Consider the following 26,366-nt stretch of genomic DNA (forward strand, 5'->3'; position numbering starts at 1 on the left):
CGTGCGTGTGTGTTTTTCCCCCCAGGGAGTACTGTATGACCTTGACAAGGTGAGTGAGTGGAGGGTAGCGCCTGCCTAACCTTTCTGTCAGAGTGGGGATGGGATGGTTCTTTGAAGTGTGTGTTTGTGTGTGTTTACATTTAATGAAGTTTCCTGCCAGGTAAAGTCAAGAGGAGGGATTAGATTACCGTACCATAGTCTCCTCTCAGGTGAAAGTCTAACCTCTTTGATCATGTTACCCTCTGTTTTAACTGCTGTCATGGTTTAGAGGCGTAGATGCGTGATTTACTGACAATATCTTCTCTTGTCACCAACCTATTTTAACTCTAGCTTGTTCTATTTCTGTCTGCAGCAAATCAAAACCATCGAGAGGTACATGAGGCGGTTGGAGTTTCACATGAGCAAGGTATTTCCATACTAGCAGAGCAGACTGTGTTCCTGCACTGCCTTGGATAGATTCTGCTGTAGCCCAATCTGTGAGCCAGCATACTGAGTGAAAACCCTTCCATCTGAGAGCCTTACGAGAGCATGAAGTGCTTCAGAGAGGGTTAAAACTGTGCCCTCTCCCGTCCACTTTTCCTCCTCCTCTCTTTGTGCCCTCTGTGCCACCCCCACATGCCAGCACACTCCGTGACAGCTCAGCCAGCCTCCCCACGCACTAGCAACAGCAGCTAATGAGTGTTGCTATGGACCCTTCCATCAAAGCTGAACCATACTCTCCAACCATCAACCAGTGTTGTAGATAGATTGTCAGTGTTGTAGATAGATTGTCAGTGTTGTAGATAGATTGTCAGTGTTGTGGACACCGCCCTTAATGTCAACTACTCTGGTTTGACCTTTTGACCTCTGAGGTCTCAAATGTATTTGCTGAGAGCAAAGGCCTTGAGCACACACACACACACACACACACACACACACATGTCCTTTAATGTTAATCGGCCTGCACCTCTGAGTCCCCCTGGCTGTACTCCCTTTTGCGGTTGCCAGATTGGGTAAAATTCTCCCTTGCCGTGTCCCTATTGTTGCCAGATTGGGTAGAATACTCCCCTTGCCGTGTCCCTATTGTTGCCAGATTGGGTAGAATTCTCCCCTGCCGTGTCCCTATTGTTGCCAGATTGGGTAGAATTCTCCCTTGCCATGTCCCTATTGTTGCCAGATTGGGTAGAATTCTCCCTTGCCATGTCCCTATTGTTGCCAGATTGGGTGGAATTTTCCCATGCCGTGTCCCTGTTGTTGCCAGATTGGGTGGCATCCCTATCATGTACCGTCTGATTCTCTATGGTTCCTCTCCAGTATCCCTGCTGTGTGTCCAACCTCCAGACGAACACCAGTCAACCACAGCACAACACACAAACCAAAAACAGCTCCTGTGCCAAAGGTAACCATGGAAACAGAGACGTTGGCTTTAAGGTTTCTGAAGAGCCAATTATAGTGTGACGTTAAATCTTTTTACACACACTCCTCTATCTACACACTCAGCAACAGGTTTTTGAACTCTGTGTACTTCCAACTTTTGAAAAAGCAGAAGGTATCTCTTCTTTCATTACTTCAGATGATGTAATGTTTCTGAGGCCTTTCAACAGAGGTGTGCTGCCTGCATGATTCATTAGTGTTGAGCGCTACCATTTTCTGCTTTTTGTTGTCCCTCACACCTAGCATTGTTACACCTAGCAATGATCTCCTCCATTCATTAATCATTTGGCCCTCTGTGAACGGGAAACTGTGTGAGAATTGTATGAATTTAATAAGAAGTGCTTTCTACACAAGAATTACACATTGTCATTGCTAGTGATGAATTAACTAAATTTGGAGTTAGGAGAATACTGGGGGGTTTTCTGAATAAGAACAACACAAATACTTCTCATATACAGTTTTGTCCAACGTTGTAAGACGACATTGTTGTATTTTTTAGAAGTTGACAACGTTGTATTATTAATTGGACAATGCATGCTAGGAGCATAAGTGTTCTAAAGTAGGCGGCCAGCTGATGCCTAGCTCTGGGTGGCGGATTGCTGACACACACACGCACACAAGCCCAGCCCAGCCCAGCCCAGCCGTCAGCAGATAGCTATCTACTGAGATCAATGTGAGTAAAGAACTCCGCTAGGAGAATCACCAGATGGACTGACTGCCCTATGAAACACTGATGATGTCAGGGAATTACATCTACAGCCTACCTCATCATTTAATCTACATCCACAGCCTACCTCATAATTTAATCTACATCCACAGCCTACCTCATCATTTAAATCTACATCCACAGCCTACCTCATCATTTAAATCTACATCCACAGCCTACCTCATCATTTAAATCTACATCTACAGCCTACCTCATCATTTAAATCTACATCCACAGCCTACCTCATCATTTAATCTACATCCACAGCCTACCTCATAATTTAATCTACATCCACAGCCTACCTCATCATTTAAATCTACATCCACAGCCTACCTCATCATTTAAATCTACATTCACAGCCTACCTCATCATTAACTCTACATCCACAGCCTACCTCATCATTTAAATCTACATCTACAGCCTACCTCATCATTAACTCTACATCCACAGCCTACCTCATCATTAAATCTACATCTACAGCCTACCTCATCATTAACTCTACATCTACAGCCTACCTCATCATTAACTCTACATCCACAGCCTACCTCATCATTTAAATCTACATCCACAGCCTACCTCATCATTTAAATCTACATCTACAGCCTACCTCATCATTAACTCTACATCTACAGCCTACCTCATCATTAACTCTACATCCACAGCCTACCTCATCATTAACTCTACATCCACAGCCTACCTCATCATTAACTCTACATCCACAGCCTACCTCATCATTAAATCTACATCCACAGCCTACCTCATCATTAACTCTACATCCACAGCCTACCTCATCATTAACTCTACATCCACAGCCTACCTCATCATTAACTCTACATCTACAGCCTACCTCATCATTTAAATCTACATCTACAGCCTACCTCATCATTAACTCTACATCCACAGCTGATTGATCTCATTAGATCACAGGCAGAAAAGGAGTTCAAATTAAATACACATTTAAGTGTTGTGTTGCTCCATGTGTTCATTTTCCTTCAACTCTATAGACGGTTAAAGGGAAAATCCACTCAAAATACTATCTTTTGTTATTTTTGTCGTTAGTCGACTGTTGATATAATCCCAAATTGTTTTACATTTCAGCAGTTTCTCACCATCAGGATGAAGTGGCTGGTGACACTGCTTCTTGAAAGTCCAATGTCTTGAAAAGTTGACTGCTGACATGCAAAACACTGTGAGACTATGTCAACAGTGGACTAATGAAAACAATACCAAAATATATTTTTTTTGTGGATTTTCACTTGAATGTTTTCTAACAGCATGCTCATTATCAGTCTGTCAAGTTGTCAACACACTCCTAACACACATGTGATGTGAGCCCTTGTGTGTCAGCCTAACGGTGCAGGACTATAATCTCAGCAGTAACAGTGATACAGAGAGCTTTGCAATACACACTGCAGTACACACACACACACACACACAGTGTGTGTACAGAGCACAGTGTACACACACCACCCGCGGCGGGTGTTGACAGGAAGTAGCGCAGGGCCAAACAGGAAGTGGTGATTGCAACAGGTGGGAGGGAGGGGGGAGAGCAGTCACCTCTTTATCTTGTCCTTCTGAAGAAAATACATGAATACAGCCTGAAAAGAGGACTATACATGGATAAATAGTTATTGTTAAGTGTGTGTGTGTGTGTGTGTGTCACTGTGTGTGTGTGTCACTGTGTGTGTGTGTGTCACTGTGTGTGTGTGTCACTGTGTGTGTGTGTGTGTGTGTCACTGTGTGTGTGTGTGTGTGTGTCACTGTGTGTCACTGTGTGTGTCACTGTGTGTGTGTCACTGTGTGTGTGTGTGTGTGTCACTGTGCGTGTGTGTCACTGTGTGTGTGTCACTGTGTGTGTGTAATTGCTCTTGGACTAAGACCTACCCAGTTGGAGACAGAATGGCCCCCCTCAGGGTGCCTTGGTACCAGGAGGTACCATCGCCTATCAGAGATGAGAGGCTGTGAATGACGCACAACCATCCCTGTGTCCTTTCTTCAACACATCAGGCAGTCCAAAGTGATGCCTGCCCTGTCTGCAGATGAGAAGTGTAATTGGGGAGCAGGTGGTATGAATCAGCCCTGTGATGTTGCCTTGCTTAGATGTGTGTGTGTGTGTGTGTGTGCGTGCGTGTGTGTGTGTGCGTGCTTGTGTCTGCTCACCGGTACTGCCTAGCCCTCATTAGAGCGATGAGGGCAAGATATTGAAGGCCAGAAAAGCTGGGACTTCCAGGCACCTCCTATTCTCTTTCAGTATGTGTGTGTCCGTATTTGTTAGTGTGTGTGAGGACTACATCACTGGTCAGTTTGATGTCGTGGTGTCTCTGTCCCCCTGTCACCCAACACATGTCCCCTCCTCCACAGACAGAGGCCTGTGCCACATGGCCCAGAGCTACCTCAGACAGCCTGGCCTGTGCCACATGGCCCTGAGCTACCTCAGACAGCCTGGCCTGTGCCACATGGCCCCGAGTTACCTCAGACAGCCTGGCCTGTGCCACATGGCCCCGAGCTACCTCAGACAGAGGCCTGTGCCACATGGCCCCGAGCTACCTCAGACAGCCTGGCCTGTGCCACATGGCCCCGAGCTACCTCAGACAGCCTGGCCTGTGCCACATGGCCCCGAGCTACCTCAGACAGCCTGGCCTGTGCCACATGGCCCCGAGCTACCTCAGACAGCCTGGCCTGTGCCACATGGCCCCGAGCTACCTCAGACAGCCTGGCCTGTGCCACATGGCCCCGAGCTACCTCAGACAGCCTGGCCTGTGCCACATGGCCCCGAGCTACCTCAGACAGAGGCCTGTGCCACATGGCCCCGAGCTACCTCAGACAGAGGCCTGTGCCACATGGCCCCGAGCTACCTCAGACAGCCTGGCCTGTGCCACATGGCCCCGAGCTACCTCAGACAGCCTGGCCTGTGCCACATGGCCCCGAGCTACCTCAGACAGCCTGGCCTGTGCCACATGGCCCCGAGCTACCTCAGACAGCCTGGCCTGTGCCACATGGCCCCGAGCTACCTCAGACAGCCTGGCCTGTGCCACATGGCCCCGAGCTACCTCAGGGCCTGTGCCACATGGCCCCGAGCTACCTCAGACAGCCTGGCCTGTGCCACATGGCCCCGAGCTACCTCAGACAGCCTGGCCTGTGCCACATGGCCCCGAGCTACCTCAGACAGCCTGGCCTGTGCCACATGGCCCCGAGCTACCTCAGGGCCTGTGCCACATGGCCCCGAGCTACCTCTAGGCCTGTGCCACATGGCCCCGAGCTACCTCTAGGCCTGTGCCACATGGCCCCGAGCTACCTCAGACAGCCTGGCCTGTGCCACATGGCACCGAGCTACCTCAGACAGCCTGACCTGTGCCACATGGCACCGAGCTACCTCAGACAGCCTGGCCTGTGCCACATGGCCCCGAGCTACCTCAGACAGCCTGGCCTGTGCCACATGGCCCCGAGCTACCTCAGACAGCCTGGCCTGTGCCACATGGCCCCGAGCTACCTCAGACAGCCTGGCCTGTGCCACATGGCCCCGAGCTACCTCAGACAGCCTGGCCTGTGCCACATGGCCCCGAGCTACCTCAGACAGCCTGGCCTGTGCCACATGGCCCCGAGCTACCTCAGACAGCCTGGCCTGTGCCACATGGCCCCGAGCTACCTCTAGGCCTGTGCCACATGGCCCCGAGCTACCTCAGACAGCCTGGCCTGTGCCACATGGCCCCGAGCTACCTCAGACAGCCTGGCCTGTGCCACATGACCCCGAGCTACCTCAGACAGCCTGGCCTGTGCCACATGGCCCCGAGCTACCTCAGACAGCCTGGCCTGTGCCACATGGCCCGAGCTACCTCAGACAGCCTGGCTTGTGCCACTTGGCCCCGAGCTACCTCAGACAGCCTGGCCTGTGCCACATGGCCCAGAGCTACCTCAGACAGCCTGGCCTGTGCCACATGGCCCAGAGCTACCTCAGACAGCCTGGCCTGTGCCACATGGCCCAGAGCTACCTCAGACAGCCTGGCCTGGCACAGCCCCTCCTCCCTTGGAGTTGGCTTATTCATTAATAAACTGTTTCCCACAGACAGACATACTATTTTCATATAGTACACTTTAAATGAAATTATACTTTTAAAGTCTTTAATAAGAAATTATTAATGAGAAAATGTCATGTGTGAAGGTTATGCCAATGCACATGAGATGCAGTTGTCTATTAATTTATTGAGCATTTTATAGATATTATTATACATTATCTAGGTGAAATTCTGTTCCCTATGATGCTGAACATCAGTAGTTCAGGTCCCTCAAGTTGTCTGTCTGTTTGTTTGGGATCCGGGCCTATCCGCCTGTTCTCTGATCGTCCCCTCCCCTCAGGGAGTACTACATGACGTGGCTGCAGGCCTTATCTCTGCTAGTCCCTGGTGTAATGTAGAGAGGAAGAGTAGATACACACTCAGATGATAAACACAACGTAAGAGGATTTCCTTTAGTCTTTCTTAGTCCATGACATGCAGGTCAACTTAATACATTAGAATTATATTTTGGTTTGGCTGTTGGTTGGTTAAAGACATATCTGGGTCATCTCTGGGTCCTCTCTCTTTCTTGATGATGTTTGGTGTTTGTTTGTGGGTTAAATCTACTTTTAGTGAGTTCCTCTTTAAACCTAAGAGGACTAAAGCCACAGAAGATTAAAGACACACTTGTAAATAGAGCTCGTCCCTCTATTGCTAGCTGTGTGTGTGTATGTGTGTGTGTGTGTGTATGCCTGCCTCAGCTGCTGTTGCACAGTGGGTGTGTGTCCCTCTCTCAAGGTGAGCAGTGGAGCCCACAGAATGTGTTCCTTATTCAGCCAATCAGCCCAACACAGTGTTTTCACTACAGTCTCCATTTAGAAAAGCCTGCCCAGTCACCCTGTCCTTCATTTCCTGGGGCGATGGGTGGGGGGAGGAGGGTGACACAGAGCTACATCCTCAGGCCGATAAATATGGTGATACGTTATCACAATCTCTAGAGAGGCTTTCCCACTGAGAACTCTTTAAACTTTGTCACTTTAAAAACACTTAAAGAACTTCCTTAAAGTGACATTACCACAGATTTAAAAGAAAATCATGTGAACTGCCAATACTATGTTAGCCTTCCTCTGTCTGGTCTAGGTCAGGAGAATGAATAGTAGAGTCGAATAGCAGTAGGGTCGAATGGCAGTAGGGTCGAATGGCAGTAGGGTCGAATGGCAGTAGGGTCGAATGGCAGTAGGGTCGAATGGCAGTAGGGTCGAATGGCAGTAGGGTCGAACGGCAGTAGGGTCGAACGGCAGTAGGGTCGAACGGCAGTAGGGTCGAACGGCAGTAGGGTCGAACGGCAGTAGGGTCGAACGGCAGTAGGGTCGAATGGCAGTAGGGTCGAATGGCAGTAGAGTCTAATGGTAGTACAGTAATGCAGTGTCATTGTTTCTCCCCTGCAACAGCAGTGCAGGCATCCCATCTTATACTGACTGACACCAGCAGGCATCCCACCTTATACTGACTGACACCAGCAGGCATCCCACCTTATACTGACTGACACCAGCAGGCATCCCACCTTATACTGACTGACACCAGCAGGCATCCCACCTTATACTGACTGACACCAGCAGGCATCCCATCTTATACTGACTGACACCAGCAGGCATCCCATCTTATACTGACTGACACCAGCAGGCATCCCATCTTATACTGACTGACACCAGCAGGCATCCCATCTTATACTGACTGACACCAGCAGGCATCCCATCTTATACTGACTGACACCAGCAGGCATCCCATCTTATACTGACTGACACAGGCAGGCATCCCATCTTATACTGACTGACACCAGCAGGCATCCCATCTTAGACTGACTGACACCAGCAGGCATCCCATCTTATACTGACTGACACCAGCAGGCATCCCATCTTATACTGACTGACACCAGCAGGCATCCCATCTTATACTGACTGACACCAGCGGCAGTCTGTCTGTCTCTACCCACTCCACCAAGTCCACATTCATCAGATACCACTTGGTGACCTGAATCCTATAGGGTAAAGTTGGCACAGAGGGTCTGGTTACTGCACTCTCCGCCTCTGCAATCGCTTAACTTTATATAGCTCAAATAACTTTATGTGACATTGTTATAGAGAGTTAATTGACATGGAGACTTCATTGTTAGAATGAATTCAACTCTTTGATGGAATAAATCTCATGATTCAGGAGAAAGTAGATAAAAATCAAAGTTTATTGGTCGCGTACACAGATTTACAGATGTTATTGCAGGTGTTTTTACCGCCAACAGTCCAGTAATATTCATTTTTATTACTTTTTTTAAAGGAAATATCAGAACAAGCGATTGTGAAGGATGTCACGCTGCTTGCTTAGCGAGTACCACTTTCTCCTGATTCGGCCCATCATACATGGCGCGGACTCAGGACGTCTGCCTCACAAACAAACCATCCTCTTAGCCGAACGTGCCACCTCAAAAGCTAGCTAATTAGGCGACGCAAGTGGGACACTTAAGGCTGAGGAGTTCGTTTCACATCCCCATGTGATACAAAATGTCAGAGTCATCTTCAAATCCTCATTGCTCTGACTCAGCCCTTTCTCCTCTCTCTCTGACTCAGCCCTTTCTCCTCTCTCTCTGACTCAGCCCTTTCTCCTCTCTCTCTGACTCAGCCCTTTCTCCTCTCTCTCTGACTCAGCCCTTTCTCCTCTCTCTCTGACTCAGCCCTTTCTCCTCTCTCCCTGACTCAGGCCTTTCTCCTCTCTCTCTGACTCAGCCCTTTCTCCTCTCTCTCTGACTCAGCCCTTTCTCCTCTCTCTCTGACTCAGCCCTTTCTCCTCTCTCCCTGACTCAGCTCTTTCTCCTCTCTCCCTGACTCAGCCCTTTCTCCTCTCTCCCTGACTCAGCCCTTTCTCCTCTCTCTCTGACTCAGCTCTTTCTCCTCTCTCCCTGACTCAGCTCTTTCTCCTCTCTCCCTGACTCAGCCCTTTCTCCTCTCTCTCTGACTCAGCCCTTTCTCCTCTCTCTCTGACTCAGCCCTTTCTCCTCTCTCTAACTGAGCTCTTTCCAGAGAGAGGAGAATAATTATTGTGGTTAAGGTGTATGTTTACGAGCTGTACAGTTCCCGCTGCACCCAAATAAATAGCCCACCACATTCCACAGACAGGGATGGGCGGGGTAGGGGAGTGAGGGTAGTGTGGGGGTGTTGTGGTGGGGTCGGGTGGATGATGCTATCAGGGATGCTGGGACAGGGTGGGGTTTCTCTCTCTTAGTATCCAAACCTGACATATCCACTGAACTGCCAGAACCTCACATTATCACATTATCACATCATCATCATCATCATCATCAACCCTTGCTACTGTCCTGCTAAATGAATCTAGCTTATTGTCCTCCTCCCCCCTCCACCACCTGCTGTGGCTGCTGTGATTGTCTAGACGTTGGGATGCGATTGGCCCATTTCCCTCCTGTGTTTCCCCTAAGGAGAACCTTAAGACCTGCTATGCATCAATATCTCACTGAGCTTCACGGCAACACCTGAATATTTCCTTTTGATTTGGCTCCAGGTGTTTGTTTATGCCTGCCAGACGGTTACAGTAGAGTACAGTGTCGGTAGTCTCAGTACGTTCTCAGTACAGTAGGGAAGTCATCACATTATAAAATCACTATCATAACACACCACAGGCAGAGGGAGGGATGGAGAGAGAGTTGGCTTATGGTAGTTGGCTCTCTCTCTCTCTCGCACACATGTACACTCCCCCCCCCTCACTCTCTATCTATTCTGTCTCTCTCTCCGTCTTCCTCTCCTCCCCTCAGTCTCTATCTATTCTGTCTCTCTCTTTCTTCCTCTCCTCCCCTCAGTCTCCATCTATTCTGTCTCTCTCTTTCTTCCTCTCCTCCCCTCAGTCTCCATCTATTCTGTCTCTCTTTCTTCCTCTCCTCCCCTCAGTCTCCATCTATTCTGTCTGTCTCTCTGTCTTCCTCTCCTCCCCTCAGTCTCCATCTATTCTGTCTGTCTCTCTGTCTTCCTCTCCTCCCCTCAGTCTCCATCTATTCTGTCTCTCTCTGTCTTCCTCTCCCATTTACACCGTGGAGGTATTCCACAGGCCCCATTTACACCGTGGAGGTATTCCACAGGCCCCATTTCTCACCGTGGAGGTATTCCACAGGCCCCATTTACACCGTGGAGGTATTCCACAGGCCCCATTTACACCGTGGAGGTATTCCACAGGCCCCATTTACACCGTGGAGGTATTCCACAGGCCCCATTTACACCGCTCTTTCTGTCATCCTCTTTCTCTCTGTCTCACGCTCTCTCACGCTCTCTCACGCTCTCTCACTCTCGCTCTCTCACTCTCGCTCTCTCGCTCTCTCACTCTCACGCTCTCTCACGCTCTCTCACTCTCTCTCACGCTCTCTCACTCTCTCTCACGCTCTCTCACTCTCTCTCACACTCTCTCACTCTCTCTTCACCTCTGTTTTCCTCTGTTTCCTCCTGCAATTCAATTCAATTTAAGAGGCTTTATTGACATGGGAAACACATGTTTACATTGTCAAAGCAAGTTAAATAGATAATAAACAAAAGATAAATAAACAGTAAACAATAAACAAAATGTATAAATGAATAGACACATTTCAAATGTCAGTATGGTGTGTTGTAATGATGTGAAAATAGTACAAAATGGAAAATAAACATGGGTTGTATTTTAGAATGGTGTGTGTTCTTCACTGGTTGCCCTTTTCTTGTAACAACAGGCCACAAATATTGCTGCTGTGATGAGACACTGTGGTATTTCACCCAGTACATATGGGGGTTTATCAAAATTGGGTTTGTTTTCGAATTCTTTGTGTGTCTGTGTAATCAGAGGGAAATATGTCTCTCTAATATGGTCATACATTGGGCAGGAGGTTAGGAAGTGCAGCTCAGTTTCCACCTCATTTTGTGGGCAGTGAGCACATAGCCTGTCTTCTCTTGAGAGCCAGGTCTGCCTACGGCGGCCTTTCTCAATAGCAAGGCTGTGCTCACTGAGTCTGTACATAGTCAAAGCTTTCCTTAATTTTGGGTCAGTCACAGTGGTCAGGTATTCTGCCGCTGTGTACTCTCTGTGTAGGGCCAAATAGCATTCTAGTTTGCTCTGTTTTTTGTTCATTTTTTCCAATGTGTCAAGTAATTATCTTTTAGTTTACTCATGATTTCGTTGGGTCTAATTGTGTTGCTGTCCTGGGGGTCTGTGGGGTGTGTTTGTGAACAGAGCCCCAGGACCAGCTTGCTTAGGGGACTCTTCTCCAGGTTCATCTCTCTGTAGGTGATGGCTTTGTTATGGAAGGTTTGGGAATCGCTTCCTTTTAGGTGGTTGTAGAATTTAACAGCTCTTTTCTGGATTTTGATAATTAGTATCAGCCTAATTCTGGTCTGCATGCATTATTTGGTGTTTTACGTTGTACACAGAGGATGTTTTTACAGAATTCTCAATTTGGGGTTTGTCTCATTTTGTGAAGTCTTGGTTGGTGAGCGGACCCCAGACCTCACAACCATAAAGGGCAATGAGTTCTATAACTGATACAAGCATTTTTACCCAGGCCCTAATTGGAATGTTGAATTTTATGTTCCTTTTGATGGCGTAGAAAGCCCTTCTTGCCTTGTCTCTCAGATCATTCACAGTTTTGTGGAAGTTACCTGTGGAGCTGATGTTTAGGCCGAGGTATTTATCGTTTTTTTTGCGTGCTCTAAGGCAACGGTGTGTAGGTAGAATTTGTATTTGTTGTCCTGGCAACTGGACCTTTTACAGAATACCTTTATTTTTGTCTTCCTGAGATGTACTGTCAGGGCCTAGTTCTGTCAGGGCCCAGTTCTGTCAGGGCCCAGCCCAGTTCTGTCAGGGCCCAGCCCAGGTCTGTCAGGGCCCAGCCCAGGACTGTCAGGGCCCAGCCCAGGACTGTCAGGGCCCAGCCCAGGTCTGTCAGGGCCCAGATCTGCAGGAATCTGTGCAGAAGATCTAGGTGCTGCTGTAGGCCCTCCTTGGTTGGGGACAGTAGCACCAGGTCATCAGCAAACAGCTTTGTTCAAGTAGACTGTGATTTTTCTGTGGTCTAATAGGGGTGTCAGTGGGCTGACTGTGAACACTCTGAGAGACTCTGGGTTGAGGTCAGTGATAAAGTAACCTACTGTATTACTGTCAAGGGATGAGCTGTGGGTGTACCTACCATAGGAGTCTCATCGAAGCCTACCCTTGACTATGTACAGACCCAGCGTAGGACAGAGCTGCAGGAGTAGTGACCTGTTTTTGTTGGTTGTTTTGTCATAGCTGTGTCTAGGGGGGCATATGGGGGAGGGAATGCTGTCACCTCCAGGTAGGTGTTTGTCCCTGTGTGCTGAGGGTGTCAGGTTCTTGTCCGGTTCTGGCATTTAGGTCGCCACAGACTAGAACATGTCCCTGGGCCTGGAAATGGTGGATCTACCCCTCTAGGATGGAGAAGCTGTCATTGTTAAAGTAAGCAGATGCTTTTGGGGGGATATAGGTAGCACACAAGAGGACATTTTTCTCTGTTGAGATAATTTCCTCATTAATTTCTAGCCAAATGTAAAATATTCCCGTTTTGACTAATTTAATAGAGTGGATTAGGTCTGCTCTATACCAAAGTAGCATACCCCCGTTTCACACCTGGTCGTTTGGTGGATGGGACTACCAGCTCTCTGTAACCTAGAGGGCAACCAGTGGGTCCGTCTCCTCTATACGACCCACCTGGTCGTTTGGTGGATGGGACTACCAGCTCTCTGTAACCTAGAGGGCAACCAGTGGGTCCGTCTCCTTTATACCATGTTTCTTGTAGGATGACAATATCTGTATTTCCAATTTATTTGATGAACTCTGGGTTCCGGTTCTTTAGGCCAAAGGCAGGTGACCTCAGTCCTTGTATTTTCCAGGATGAGATAATAAAATCTTTGTGTTCCATGGTGTCTAGTGTTGTTTTCGTGTGGTTTAGGCCCGGACCATCACAGTAGGTGTGAGCAGAGCATGTTGAGCATCTGATACATACTGCTTAGGTCACAGGATGGGGCTTGGGGGGGTGTAATAGTGGGGGGTTGGGCTTGTTGCTCTGCTCACAGCCTGGGCATTATGTTCTGCTGTCATGTTGAGGTCCTTGCCAGCTGTCTTTCTCCAGCCCTCTATCCCCTTTTCTCTCCTCAGTCCATGGGTTTAGCATAGTTCATATGAAGCGGGATGTCGGTCAGTGTGCTGTGATCTAAATGTGTAAATCTATGATAAAGGATTTGAGACTCTGGGTTGGGTTTGAGACATTCTGCCAGACATGGAAATCAGCCTTCCCCGGAAGCAGACTGAGTCCCTCAGGTAGCCACCGCAGCATTCTAGAAAATGATCATTCATCTGCATGCTGAATATTTAGTATCTTTATGTAAGAGGGAGGATGGATTAGATTTGTACGCTTGTTTCAGGCCCAGGGCTTCTGTTTACACTGAATGGAACATCACAGGCTTGTTTCAGGCCCAGGGCTTCTGTTTACACTGAATGGAACATCACAGGCTTGTTTCAGGCCCAGGGCTTCTGTTTACACTGAATGGAACATCACAGGCTTGTTTCAGGCCCAGGGCTTCTGTTTACACTGAATGGAACATCACAGGCTTGTTTCAGGCCCGGGGCTTCTGTTTACACTGAGTGGAACATCACAGGCTTGTTTCAGGCCCAGGGCTTCTGTTTACACTGAATGGAACATCACAAGCTTGTTTCAGGCCCAGGGCTTCTGTTTACACTGAATGGAACATCACAGGCTTGTTTCAGGCCCAGGACTTCTGTTTACACTGAGTGGAACATCACAGGCTTGTTTCAGGCCCAGGGCTTCTGTTTACACTGAATGGAACATCACAAGCTTGTTTCAGGCCCAGGGCTTCTGTTTACACTGAGTGGAACATCACAAGCTTGTTTCAGGCCCAGGACTTCTGTTTACACTGAGTGGAACATCACAGGCTTGTTTCAGGCCCAGGACTTCTGTTAACGCTGAATGGAACATCACAGGCTTGTTTCAGGCCCAGGACTTCTGTTTACACTGAGTGGAACATCACAAGCTTGTTTCAGGCCCAGGACTTCTGTTTACACTGAGTGGAACATCACAGGCTTGTTTCAGGCCCAGGACTTCTGTTTACACTGAATGGAACATCACAGGCTTGTTTCAGGCCCAGGACTTCTGTTTACACTGAGTGGAACATCACAGGCTTGTTTCAGGCCCAGGACTTCTGTTAACGCTGAATGGAACATCACAAACTTGTTTCAGGCCCAGGACTTCTGTTTACACTGAATGGAACATCACAGGCTTGTTTCAGGCCCAGGACTTCTGTTTACACTGAATGGAACATCACAGGCTTGTTTCAGGCCCAGGACTTTTGTTAACGCTGAATGGAACATCACAGGCTTGTTTCAGGCCCAGGACTTCTGTTTACACTGAATGGAACATCACAGGCTTGTTTCAGGCCCAGGACTTTTGTTAACGCTGAATGGAACATCACAGGCTTGTTTCAGGCCCAGGACTTCTGTTTACACTGAATGGAACATCACAGGCTTGTTTCAGGCCCAGGACTTCTGTTTACACTGAGTGGAACATCACAGGCTTGTTTCAGGCCCAGGACTTCTGTTTACACTGAGTGGAACATCACAGGCTTGTTTCAGGCCCAGGACTTCTGTTAACGCTGAATGGAACATCACAGGCTTGTTTCAGGCCCAGGACTTCTATTATTAACACTGAATGGAACATCACAGGCTTGTTTCAGGCCCAGGACTTCTGTTATTAACACTGAATGGAACATCACAAGCTTGTTTCAGGCCCAGAACTTCTGTTATTAACACTGAATGGAACATCACAGGCTTGTTTCAGGCCCAGGACTTCTGTTTACGCTCAATGGAACATCACAGGCTTGTTTCAGGCCCAGGACTTCTGTTATTAACACTGAATGGAACATCACAAGCTTGTTTCAGGCCCAGAACTTCTGTTATTAACACTGAATGGAACATCACAGGCTTGTTTCAGGCCCAGGGCTTCTGTTATTAACACTGAATGGAACATCACAGGCTTGTTTCAGGCCCAGGGCTTCTGTTAACGCTGAGTGGAACATCACAAGCTTCCCAGACCGTTATTGCATGATCGGTACAGAACGTGCAGAGTATGTGTGTTTGTGAAAGGCATACTTTATTATAGGTTAATAATATGTAGCCCTCTCTTTGTTGTGTATTTTAAGACTATAACCCTCTGCTCTCTGTACTTTCTACATGTCTAAGTGTGTAACCCTCTCTATGCTACTGTGTATCGATTTGAACTATGACCCTCTGTGTCCCCTGTAGGTGGATGAGCTGTATGAGGCATTCTGTATCCAGCGCAGGCTGAGGGAGGGAGCCAGTAAGATGAAGCAGGCCTTCTCTGCATCTCCCTCCACCAAGGCCACCAGAGAGAGCATGTCAGAGGTCAACCGCAGATACAAGGAGTACACAGAGGTGTGGATCTACGCGCATACACAACTATACTCTGTAATCATCAGGCCATTCACCTGCACCATACGGATCACCCACTGAGATCAAACACAGTTCTGGTGCCTGATGTCAAAGTTTGATGAATGGGTTTGGTTTGTCTCCTGTTTCTTTGTTTGTTTTTGTGCTGATCATTCTCCCTTCCTCCCCAGAATATGAGCACGTTAGAGGGGGAGCTGGAGAACATGCTGGGGGAGTTCCATATCAAAATGAAAGGTAAGACTAAGGCCAGTGGGACAGCCATTAGAGTAGAGGTATCTCGTAGGGAAAACTGGAGACAAACAAGCAATGAGTATCTCTTCATCTCTCTTTCACTCTCTCTGTCTCTCCCTCTGCCCCCCCCCTCTCGCTCTCCATCCCTCTCTCACTTCAGGTCTTGCTGGTTTTGCTCGTCTCTGTCCAGGAGACCAGTATGAGGTGAGTTATATGAATGAGGCCCTCTCTACATCAGAAGTAGACAACTGTGTCTTTCCCAATCTGCAGACTGGCTCCAAAATGGCAATTATGATTACATAAAAACAACTGTTTCATGGCTCTTGACTTCTGTCTCCTTTGCCTTTCATCTATCTCTAACTCCTCTCTCAATTCAATTCAATTCAAATCAAGGGCTTTATTGGCATGGGAAACATGTGTTAACATTGCCAAAGCAAGTGAGGTAGACAACATACAAAGTGAATATATAAGGTGAAAAACAACAAAAAAATCTCTCTCTCTCTTCCTTTCTCCCTCTCCACCCTCCTTCCATTTCTCTGTTTCTCTCCCTCCCTCCGTCAGATCTTCATGCGGTATGGGCGTCAGCGCTGGAAGCTGAAGGGGAAGATAGAGGTGAACTCCAGACAGAGTTGGGACGGAGAGGAGATGATCTTCACGCCCCTCATCACAGACCTCATCAACATCAAGGTACACATGAGAATGTTATATCATATGATGCGGTTGGTTAGCTGATATGTTAAATACCTATCCAGGCGTGCGGGGATCTGACAGGCATCTGCAATGTATTTCATTTTGAATGCTGCCCCTGTCAAACCATTTCTGAGGGCAAACCACAGTCCTCCAAAGGTTCTGAAGCCAAATTACCTTTGACCCCTGGTCCCAACTATCTCTTTGGTCCAATCAGGTGACAGAGCTGAAGGGTCTAGCCACACATCCTGGTGGGCAGTGTGATCTGACCTCTAACTTCCTGTCTGTGGTCCAATCAGGTGACGGAGCTGAAGGGCCTGGCCACTCACATCCTGGCGGGCAGTGTGATCTGACCTCTAACTTCCTGTCTGTGGTCCAATCAGGTGACGGAGCTGAAGGGCCTGGCCACTCACATCCTGGTGGGCAGTGTGATCTGTGAGACCAAGGATCTGTTCACGGCCATGCCTCAGGTGGTGGCTGTAGACGTTAATGACCTGGGAACCATCAAACTCAACCTGGAGGTCACATGGTTGTAAGTCAGCGTTTCCAAAATTGGGGGCATGACCCCACGTGGGGTCGCCTGATTTGAAAATGGGGTTGTGCGAGAGAAACTCGCGTTTGGTTCATAGAACCGGGGATACGTCAGTAACCTCTGGTAGCCGCTAGATGGGTTGTAATTAACAGAGTTTCTGTTTTCTACCTACAAATGTAGCAAAAAAATAGTTTTTACCTTTTTAAGCTACAAAATATTATGACCCCTTCACTGAAATAAAAATGTTTGGGGTCCCCTGTTGTAAGTGGACTTAATTAAATGTCTATTTGACAGGTGTATATGTTTTTAAGGTGCGACTAGTGGCTGTTGTATCTGAATCAAAGGAGGTTAAAGTTCACATGGAGTTATTGTTGGTGTTCAAGGAGCAGAAAAACATCAACACCAACTTCAAAACTATTGTTTTTGTAGCCGAAACACAACATTCTTTAGGACGTAGCGAGACAGACAGTAAGGTTTATACAATCTCCGCTGTTAAACTAAATGTTTCTCTAAAATAAAGAGAATGTCTGGAGGATTTTTATAGTGAAGATCAAGTTTCTAACTTCCCTACCTGGGCTGATGAGTGGATTGTACAGTCAGATGGAACAGAGTCAATAGGCATTTTAACGTTATGGATTAGTGGAAACTTGTGGAATAGGCACCGGCTGGAATGCTCTTTTAACCAATCAGCATTCAGGATTTAGAGCCACCCGTTGGATAAAGTATTATAAACTACACTATGCTACGGTGGTTAGTTACATCGGTTAATGTTGACTAAGTGATGAAGCTATACTGTAACGCTGCCCTCTTCTGGAGAACCTGGGTGTCTGCTCCAGTGTTACAGCAGAATTCACCTCGTAGTTTATAGTTCTCTAATGGATTCTTTCCCCTTCTGACTGTCTCTCTGCTCTCCCCCCATGCAGTCCATTTGATGTGGAAGACCTGACCCTGTCTTCAGGAAACGTGAGCAAGGCCACCGCCCTGCAGAGACGAGTGTCTATCTACAGCCAGGGCACGCCAGAGACACCCACCTTCCAGGACCAGTCCTTCTTTGTGAGTCCCACACAGAGCCTCCTCTCCCTGGGGTGGGATAGGGGAGGGGAGTGGGTGTATGGATCTAAGGATCTATGACTCCTAGTCCCATTGCTCTCTTATAACGCAGCATACTGCTCACTCACCAGCCTGCTCACAACACAGGATTCCTCGTTGCACTAACCCACTAACACAGCCCTTGTGTTGACTGGATTGTGAAACCAACAGCTTTGTCTGTTTATGAATGCAATGGCTAAGGCTAACTAACGCTAACTCACCCATCCCTCCCACCACTCACCCATTTCTCCTCCCGCCCCTCCCTCCCCTGCTCCCTGTGTGTGTGGTAAAGAAGTGGCACCCCTCCCCGACCCTGCATCGCCTGTCCCCGACCCTGCATCGCCTGTCCCCGACCCAGCATCGCCTGTCCCCGACCCAGCATCGCCTGTCCCCGACCCAGCATCGCCTGTCCTTCCTCCACGGTCTGAGGAACTCCCTGTTAGAGAAGCTGAGACGCAGTCGCTCCTTTGGCGACCTGGTCTCCCTCCAACCCAGGCCCAAGTCCAGCCTGGAGGGTTATGTGACTGAGGTGTGCTAGGTTAGGGCTAGCCCCGATTCCCCATGTCTGTGTGGCTGCTTATTGTTAGCATGCTGTCTGTGTGGCTGCTTATTGTTAGCATGCTGTCTGTGTGGCTGCTTATTGTTAGCATGCTGTCTGTGTGGCTGCTTATTGTTAGCAAGCTGTCTGTGTGGCTGCTTATTTTTAGCATGCTGTCTGTGTGGCTGCTTATTTTTAGCATGCTGTCTGTGTGGCTGTGGCTGCTTATTGTTAGCATGCTGTCTGTGGCTGTGCCTGCTTATAGTTAGCATGCTGTCTGTGTGGCTTGGCTGCTTATAGTTAGCATGCTTTCTGTGTGGCTGCTTATTGTTAGCATGCTGTCTGTGTGGCTGCTTATAGTTAGCATACTGTCTGTGTGGCTGCTTATTGTTAGCATGCTGTCTGTGTGGCTGCTTATAGTTAGCATGCTGTCTGTGTGGCTGCTTATTGTTAGCATGCTGTCTGTGTGGCTGCTAATAGTTAGCATGCTGTCTGAGTGGCTGCTTATTGTTAGCATGCTGTCTGTGTGGCTGCTTATAGTTAGCATGCTGTCTGAGTGGCTGTGGCTGCTTATTGTTAGCATGCTGTCTGTGTGGCTGTGGCTGCTTATTGTTAGCATGCTGTCTGTGTGGCTGCTTATTGTTAGCATGCTGTCTGTGTGGCTGCTTATTTTTAGCATGCTGTCTGTGTGGCTGTGGCTGCTTATTGTTAGCATGCTGTCTGTGGCTGTGCCTGCTTATTGTTAGCATGCTGTCTGTGGCTGTGCCTGCTTATAGTTAGCATGCTGTCTGTGTGGCTTGGCTGCTTATAATTAGCATGCTGTCTGTGTGGCTGCTTATTGTTAGCATGCTGTCTGTGTGGCTGCTTATAGTTAGCATGCTGTCTGTGTGGCTGCTTATTTTTAGCATGCTGTCTGTGTGGCTGTGGCTGCTTATTGTTAGCATGCTGTCTGTGTGGCTTGGCTGCTTATTGTTAGCATGCTGTCTGTGTGGCTGCTTATAGTTAGCATGCTGTCTGTGTGGCTGCTTATAGTTAGCATACTGTCTGTGTGGCTGCTTATTGTTAGCATGCTGTCTGTGTGGCTGCCTATTGTTAGCATGCTGTCTGTGTGGCTGCTAATAGTTAGCATGCTGTCTGTGTGGCTGCTTATTGTTAGCATGCTGTCTGTGTGGCTGCTTATAGTTAGCATGCTGTCTGAGTGGCTGCTTATTGTTAGCATGCTGTCTGTGTGGCTGCTTATTGTTAGCATGCTGTCTGTGTGGCTGCTTATTGTTAGCATGCTGTCTGAGTGGCTGCTTATTGTTAGCATGCTGTCTGAGTGGCTGCTTATTGTTAGCATGCTGTCTGTGTGACTGTGCCTGCGTATAGTTAGCATGCTGTCTGTGTGGCTGTGGCTGCTTATTGTTAGCATGCTGTCTGTGTGGCTGTGCCTGCTAATTGTTAGCATGCTGTCTGTGTGGCTGTGCCTGCTTATAGTTAGCATGCTGTCTATGTGGCTGTGGCTGCTTATAGTTAGCATGCTGTCTGTGTGGCTGCTAATAGTTAGCATGCTGTCTGTTTGGCTGCTTATTGTTAGCATGCTGTCTGTGTGGCTGCTTATTGTTAGCATGCTGTCTGTGTGACTGTGCCTGCTTATAGTTAGCATGCTGTCTGTGTGGCTGTGGCTGCTTATTGTTAGCATGCTGTCTGTGTGGCTGTGCTTGCTTATTGTTAGCATGCTGTCTGTGTGGCTGTGCCTGCTTATTGTTAGCATGCTGTCTGTGTGGCTGTGCCTGCTTATAGTTAGCATGCTGTCTATGTGGCTGCTTATAGTTAGCATGCTGTCTGTGTGGCTGTGGCTGCTTATAGTTAGGATGCTGTCTTTGTGGCTGTTTATTGTTAGCGTGCTGTCTGTGTGGCTGCTTATAGTTAGCATGCTGTCTGTGTGGCTGCTTATAGTTAGCATGCTGTATGTGTGGCTGTTTATTGTTAGCATGCTGTCTGTGTGGCTGCTTATTGTTAGCATGCTGTCTGTGTGGCTGCTGATAGTTAGAATGCTGTCTGTGTGGCTGCTTATTGTTAGCATGCTGTCTGTGTGGCTGCTTATTGTTAGCATGTTGTCTGTGTGGCTGCTGATAGTTAGAATGCTGTCTGTGTGGCTGTTTATTGTTAGCTTGCTGTCTGTGTGGCTGCTTATTGTTAGCATGGAGTGTCAGCCTGTGTAGAACTAGAAAAGAGGAGTTAACTGTGATGCTCTTCTCTCCCTCTCTCTCACTCCATGTCCCCCCTCCCCCCCAGTCCACCCTCCCTGATGACGTCTTTGAGAACGGTGGGTGTGGTAACACTGAGTGCAAGCGCCTCTCCTTCACCTTCTCCGATACTTCAGTCTCCTCCCCCAGCCTCGCCCCCGGCCAGTCCAACCCCGAAATCACCGTCACGCCCCCTGAGACCTGCCCCCAGCCCCAAATCCCCAACGTTGAAGTCACCGTTCGAATACATGCAGACGTAGTGGAAGAGGCAGAGGAAGGTGAGGAGGAAGAGGAGAGTCGCGGTAGCAGCGGCAGCGTGAGTACCAGCCTGGTCAGCGAGGAGGCGGAGTCAGAGTGGGAGAGGGCGGAGTCCCAGTGTAACGGAGGATCCGTCTCTCTCTCGGAGAGGCAGTTGTCTGCGGTTGCTTCCGGGGGTGTGTGTCCGGACCTCGCTGGGCCGGACAGGGACGGTGATGAAGATGACAGGTAATAGATGGATGTTTTGTCTTTATGATACGCAGAGGCCAAACAAATCTACCCTTGAGGGACAATGAAATTGTGTTGTATTCTATTAAATTCTATTCTATTGTCAGCTCGGAGCTACTGAAGCCCGTAGAACTTGACACTGAAGAACCAGGCAGCTTGACCAGGCAACTGGTGAGGAGACTGACATCGTCTGACATTCTGCCCGAGGCGGGGGTTCTGAGCTGGGCTGGGGAGGGGAGCCGGGCCTTCCTGGAGAGCAACCTGGAAGAAACCCTGCAGAGTCTGCTACTGAGGCTAGAGTCACTGGGACAACGCTGTAGAGAGCTACAGGACCTGGAACAGGAAGTGATGCGCCTGGAGGACCTACTCAAGGTGAGGCCTGTACTTTCTCCTCAAGCAACTGTGTGTGCATCACAGGGTTGGAGGTCAATGCAATATTAGCTCAATTTGACATTTAATTTCTCCGTAGGAATTCATTTCAAATCCTGAATTAACTTCAGACAGAATTGAGCCCAACCCTGGTGCATTACCTGTTACATTTGAGTCATTTAGCAGATGCTCTTATCCAGAGCGACTAACAGGAGTGATTAGGGGTAAGTGCCTTGTTCAAGGGCACATCGACAGATTTTTCACCTGCTCGACTTGGGGATTCAAACCAACAACCTTTCGGTTACTAACCCAATGCTCTTAACCACTATGCTACCTTCAGTTCAAGCTGAGGCTACATTGTTTCTGTTGACCTTTATGAAAAAGTATTATCTGCTGAAATATTTGTAAGAGCGGTAGTTTATGATAGCTGTTTATGTACATAGGTTTTATTGTGACTGTAGCCTCATTGTAGCCTTGACATCCAGTTTAATCTCCTATGACTGCAGTAGTAGGCCAACCTAGTCCGGCATTATCAGACAACCCACACCCTGCAGGGTTATTCAGGGTCTGATCTCTCCCTCAGTAGTAGGCCAACCTAGTCCGGCATTACCAGACAACCCACACCCTGCAGGGTTTTTCAGGGTCTGATCTCTCCCTCAGTAGTAGGCCAGCCTAGTCTGGCATTACCAGACAACCCACACCCTGCAGGGTTATTCAGGGTCTGATCTCTCCCTCAGTAGTAGGCCAACCTAGTCCGGCATTACCAGACAACCCACACCCTGCAGGGTTTTTCAGGGTCTGATCTCTCCCTCAGTAGTAGGCCAACCTAGTCTGGCATTACCAGACAACCCACACCCTGCAGGGTTTTTCAGGGTCTGATCTCTCCCTCAGTAGTAGGCCAACCTAGTCCGGCATTACCAGACAACCCACACCCTGCAGGGTTTTTCAGGGTCTGATCTCTCCCTCAGTAGTAGGCCAACCTAGTCCGGCATTACAGACAACCCACACCCTGCAGGGTTTTTCAGGGTCTGATCTCTCCCTCAGTAGTAGGCCAACCTAGTCCGGCATTACCAGACAACCCACACCCTGCAGGGTTTTTCAGGGTCTGATCTCTCCCTCAGTAGTAGGCCAACCTAGTCCGGCATTACCAGACAACCCACACCCTGCAGGGTTTTTCAGGGTCTGATCTCTCCCTCAGTAGTAGGCCAACCTAGTCCGGCATTACCAGACAACCCACACCCTGCAGGGTTTTTCAGGGTCTGATCTCTCCCTCAGTGCCGCCTCCCGGGCCACAGGAGCAGGTCGTCCAGCCTCACTCTGATGGTTGAGAGCGCCCTGGAGAGCTTCGACTTCCTCAACACCTCCGACTTTGACGACGATGACACGGGTGATGACCACGCCCTTCAGCGCTCCGTGTTCTTTGACATGGAGGCGGACAGTATCGGGTGAGTCAGGAGGGAGGGATGGGAGGAGGCAAGTCCTCTCCCCTGTCCTCTCGCTAGTCTACTACCCCTCTGTCCCTGCCTGGGAGATGGTGGTGGTGACCCTGCCTGTCTCCTTCCATCTGCCTCTAACCTCTGTCTGCTAACCCCACTGTCCCTCCACGGCCAATGAGATTCTACTGGGCCTGTGTATGTGTGTGGGACTAACCCAGGCTGTTTTTCTCCCCTCTATCTGTCTCTCTCTCCCCCCCTCTATATGTGTCTCTCTCTCCCCCCTCTATATGTCTCTCTCTCTCTCTCCCCCTCTATCTGTCTCTCTCTCTCCCCCTCTATCTGTCGCTCTCTCACCCCCCGTCTATCTGTCGCTCTCTCACCCCCGTCTATCTGTCGCTCTCTCACCCCCGTCTATCTGTCGCTCTCTCTCCCCCTCTATCTGTCTCGCTCTCTCTCCCCTCTGTCTCGCTCTCTCTCCCCCTCTATCTGTCTCGCTCTCTCTCCCCCTCTCTGTCTCTCTCTCCCCCCTCTCTCCCCCTCTCTGTCTCTCTCGCTCCACTCACCTCTCTACCTGTCTCTCTCTCCCCTCTACCTGTCTCTCTCTCCCCCTCTACCTGTCTCTCTCTCCCCCTCTACCTGTCTCTCTCTCCCCTCTCTGTCTCTCTCGCTCCCCTCTACCTGTCTCTCTCTTTCCCCTCTATTTGTCTCTCCCCCTCTGTCTCTCTCTCTCCCCCTCTGTCTCTCTCTCTCCCACCTCTATCTATCTCTCTCTTTCCCCCTCTATTTGTCTCTCTCCCCTCTGTCTCTCTCGCTCCCCCACCTCTCTCCCCCCACCTCTCTCCCCCTCTCTCTCCCCCTCTATTTGTTTCTCTCCCCCTCTTGGTTTCGCTCTCGTCTGTCTCTCTCCCATCTCTCTCTCCCTCTCTCCCATTTGTCTCTCTCCCTCTCTCCCATCTGTCTCTCTCCCTCTCTCCCATCTGTCTCTCTCCCTCTCTCCCATCTGTCTCTCTCCCTCTCTCCCATCTGTCTCTCTCCCTCTCTCCCATCTGTCTCTCTCCCCTCACCCCATCTGTCTCTCTCCCCCCTCCCATCTGTCTCTCTCCCCCCCCATCTGTCTCTCTCCCCTCCCATCTGTCTCTCTCCCCTCCCATCTGTCTCTCTCCCCCTCCCATCTGTCTCTCTCCCCTCCCATCTGTCTCTCCCCCTCCCCTCCCATCTGCCTCTCCCCATATCTCTCTCCCCATCTGTCTCTCCCCCCATATCTCTCTCCCCCATCTGTCTCTCCCCCATATCTCTCTCCCCCATCTGTCTCTCCCCCCCCATATCTCTCTCCCCCATCTGTCTCTCCCCCATCTGTCTCTCCCCCATATCTCTCTCCCCCATCTGTCCCCCCATATCTCTGTCCCCCCATATCTCTCTCCCCCATCTCTCTCTCCCCCACCCCATCTGTCTCTCCCCTCCCATCTGTCTCTCTCCCCCCACCCCATCTGTCTCTCTCCCCTCCCATCTGTCTCTCTCCCCTCCCATCTGTCTCTCTCCCCCCCCATCTGTCTCTCTCCCCTCCCATCTGTCTCTCCCCCTGTCCCCCCCATCTGTCTCTCCCCCTGTCTCTCTCTCTCCCCCTCTGTCTCTCTCCCTGTCTCTCTCTCTCCCCTCTGTCTCTCCCCATTCCCATCTGTCTCTCCCCATTCCCATCTGTCTCTCTCCCTGTCTCTCCCCCTCTGTCTCTCCCCATTCCCATCTGTCTCTCTCCCTGTCTCTCCCCATTCCCATCTGTCTCTCTCCCTGTCTCTCCCAATTCCCATCTGTCTCTCTCACTGTCTCCCCCCATCTGTCTCTCCCCTCTGTCTCTCCCCATTCCCATCTGTCTCTCCCCTGTCTCTCTCTCCCCCTCTGTCTCTCCCCATTCCATTCTGTCTCTCCCCCTGTCTCTCTCTCTCTGTCTCTCCCCCTGTCTCTCTCTCTCCCCCTCTGTCTCTCCCCATTCCCATCTGTCTCTCTCCCTGTCTCTCCCCCATCTGTCTCTCCCCTGTCTCTCTCTCCCCCTCTGTCTCTCCCCATTCCCATCTGTCTCTCTCCTGTCTCTCTCTCTCCCCTCTGTCTCTCTCCCTGTCTCCCCCCATCTGTCTCTCCCCCTGTCTCTCTCTCTCCCCCTCTGTCTCTCCCCATTCCCATCTGTCTCTCCCCCTGTCTCTCTCTCTCCCCCTCTGTCTCTCCCCATTCCCATCTGTCTCTCTCCCTGTCTCTCCCCCTGTATATTCATCTGTTTGAAAAAACGCAAAACCGAAACTTAAGAACTGGAAGCTTAAGAATAGCATATATAGAACATATCTAACCGCTTCTTAGACTTGCTTCCAATGAGAATGACATATCTATGTGAATTTGGTCAGGTCGCCCCAAAAAATTACATATTGTAGATGGATTCGTACTGCATTTAACTCTAGCATCCCATATCATGCTGATTCACATACTGTTGTATTCTAATGACTATAGTAGTAATTTTAGTGCACTTCTATACTTCTATACTTCTACACTTCTATACTATGCTGCTTCCTTCTGGTGACAGTGTGTATCTCCTGTCTGTCTTAACAGACCTGGGGGCCCGCACCCAGAGGTCAGGGGTCACCTGAGTGAAGCCCTGACGGAGGACACTGGGGTGGGCAACAGTGTGGCCGGCAGCCCCCTGCCTCTCACTACCGGCAACGAGAACCTGGACGTGGCCATCGTCATTCACCTGCAGTACTGCGACCATCTCATCCAGGTGAATTAACATGTTCCAGTCATTTCAAACATTTCTAATCGATAACAATCTAACTTAACAGACTGAAAACTAATTATGTAGCGTTTGTAGTAAAATGTCATTTGCATCGATCTAATAGTGCGGGGTGGAAGCTCTCCCATCATTTATTGGCCACCACTACGTGTGACTGTGTCTGTGTGTAATGACAGCTCCTGTCCAGTGGGGGGAGCCCTTGGGAGCGTCGAGCCCAGCTCCAGAAGCTCTCAGCTCAGACTCAGCTGCTAGAGGATCTGGGAGAGATCAGCACAGAACGCCTGGGGTGCATCACCTCTGCTGCTGACGGTGAGTAGTCTACTCTGGAGCAGGGGACAGAGTCATGGGAGCAGGGGACAGAGTCATGGGA

General features: G+C 49.4%; 1 protein-coding gene across 3 annotated transcripts in view; it reads left to right on the forward strand.

The window, feature by feature from the left end:
* The window catches only part of ripor2 (RHO family interacting cell polarization regulator 2), a 103,907-nt gene that overhangs the window by 69,561 nt on the left and 7,980 nt on the right, over positions 1-26,366 (forward strand). Inside the window, exons 5-18 of one of the 3 annotated variants that reach the window (XM_065020253.1) lie at positions 26-49; positions 353-406; positions 15,463-15,612; positions 15,798-15,861; positions 16,019-16,062; positions 16,420-16,545; positions 16,929-17,077; positions 18,001-18,130; positions 18,459-18,695; positions 20,982-21,418; positions 21,526-21,790; positions 23,063-23,232; positions 25,816-25,984; positions 26,173-26,305. In XM_065020253.1, the coding sequence (XP_064876325.1) occupies positions 26-49; positions 353-406; positions 15,463-15,612; positions 15,798-15,861; positions 16,019-16,062; positions 16,420-16,545; positions 16,929-17,077; positions 18,001-18,130; positions 18,459-18,695; positions 20,982-21,418; positions 21,526-21,790; positions 23,063-23,232; positions 25,816-25,984; positions 26,173-26,305 (2,152 nt within the window). Of the gene's footprint in view, positions 1-25; positions 50-89; positions 210-352; positions 407-15,462; positions 15,613-15,797; positions 15,862-16,018; positions 16,063-16,419; positions 16,546-16,928; positions 17,078-18,000; positions 18,131-18,458; positions 18,696-20,981; positions 21,419-21,525; positions 21,791-23,062; positions 23,233-25,815; positions 25,985-26,172; positions 26,306-26,366 lie in introns of those variants that run through there. The other 2 variants (XM_029662838.2, XM_065020254.1) reach the window with 2 other exon arrangements.

The sequence above is a fragment of the Oncorhynchus nerka genome, linkage group LG7 (assembly GCF_034236695.1).
Source record: "Oncorhynchus nerka isolate Pitt River linkage group LG7, Oner_Uvic_2.0, whole genome shotgun sequence".
Lineage (NCBI taxonomy): Eukaryota > Metazoa > Chordata > Actinopteri > Salmoniformes > Salmonidae > Oncorhynchus > Oncorhynchus nerka.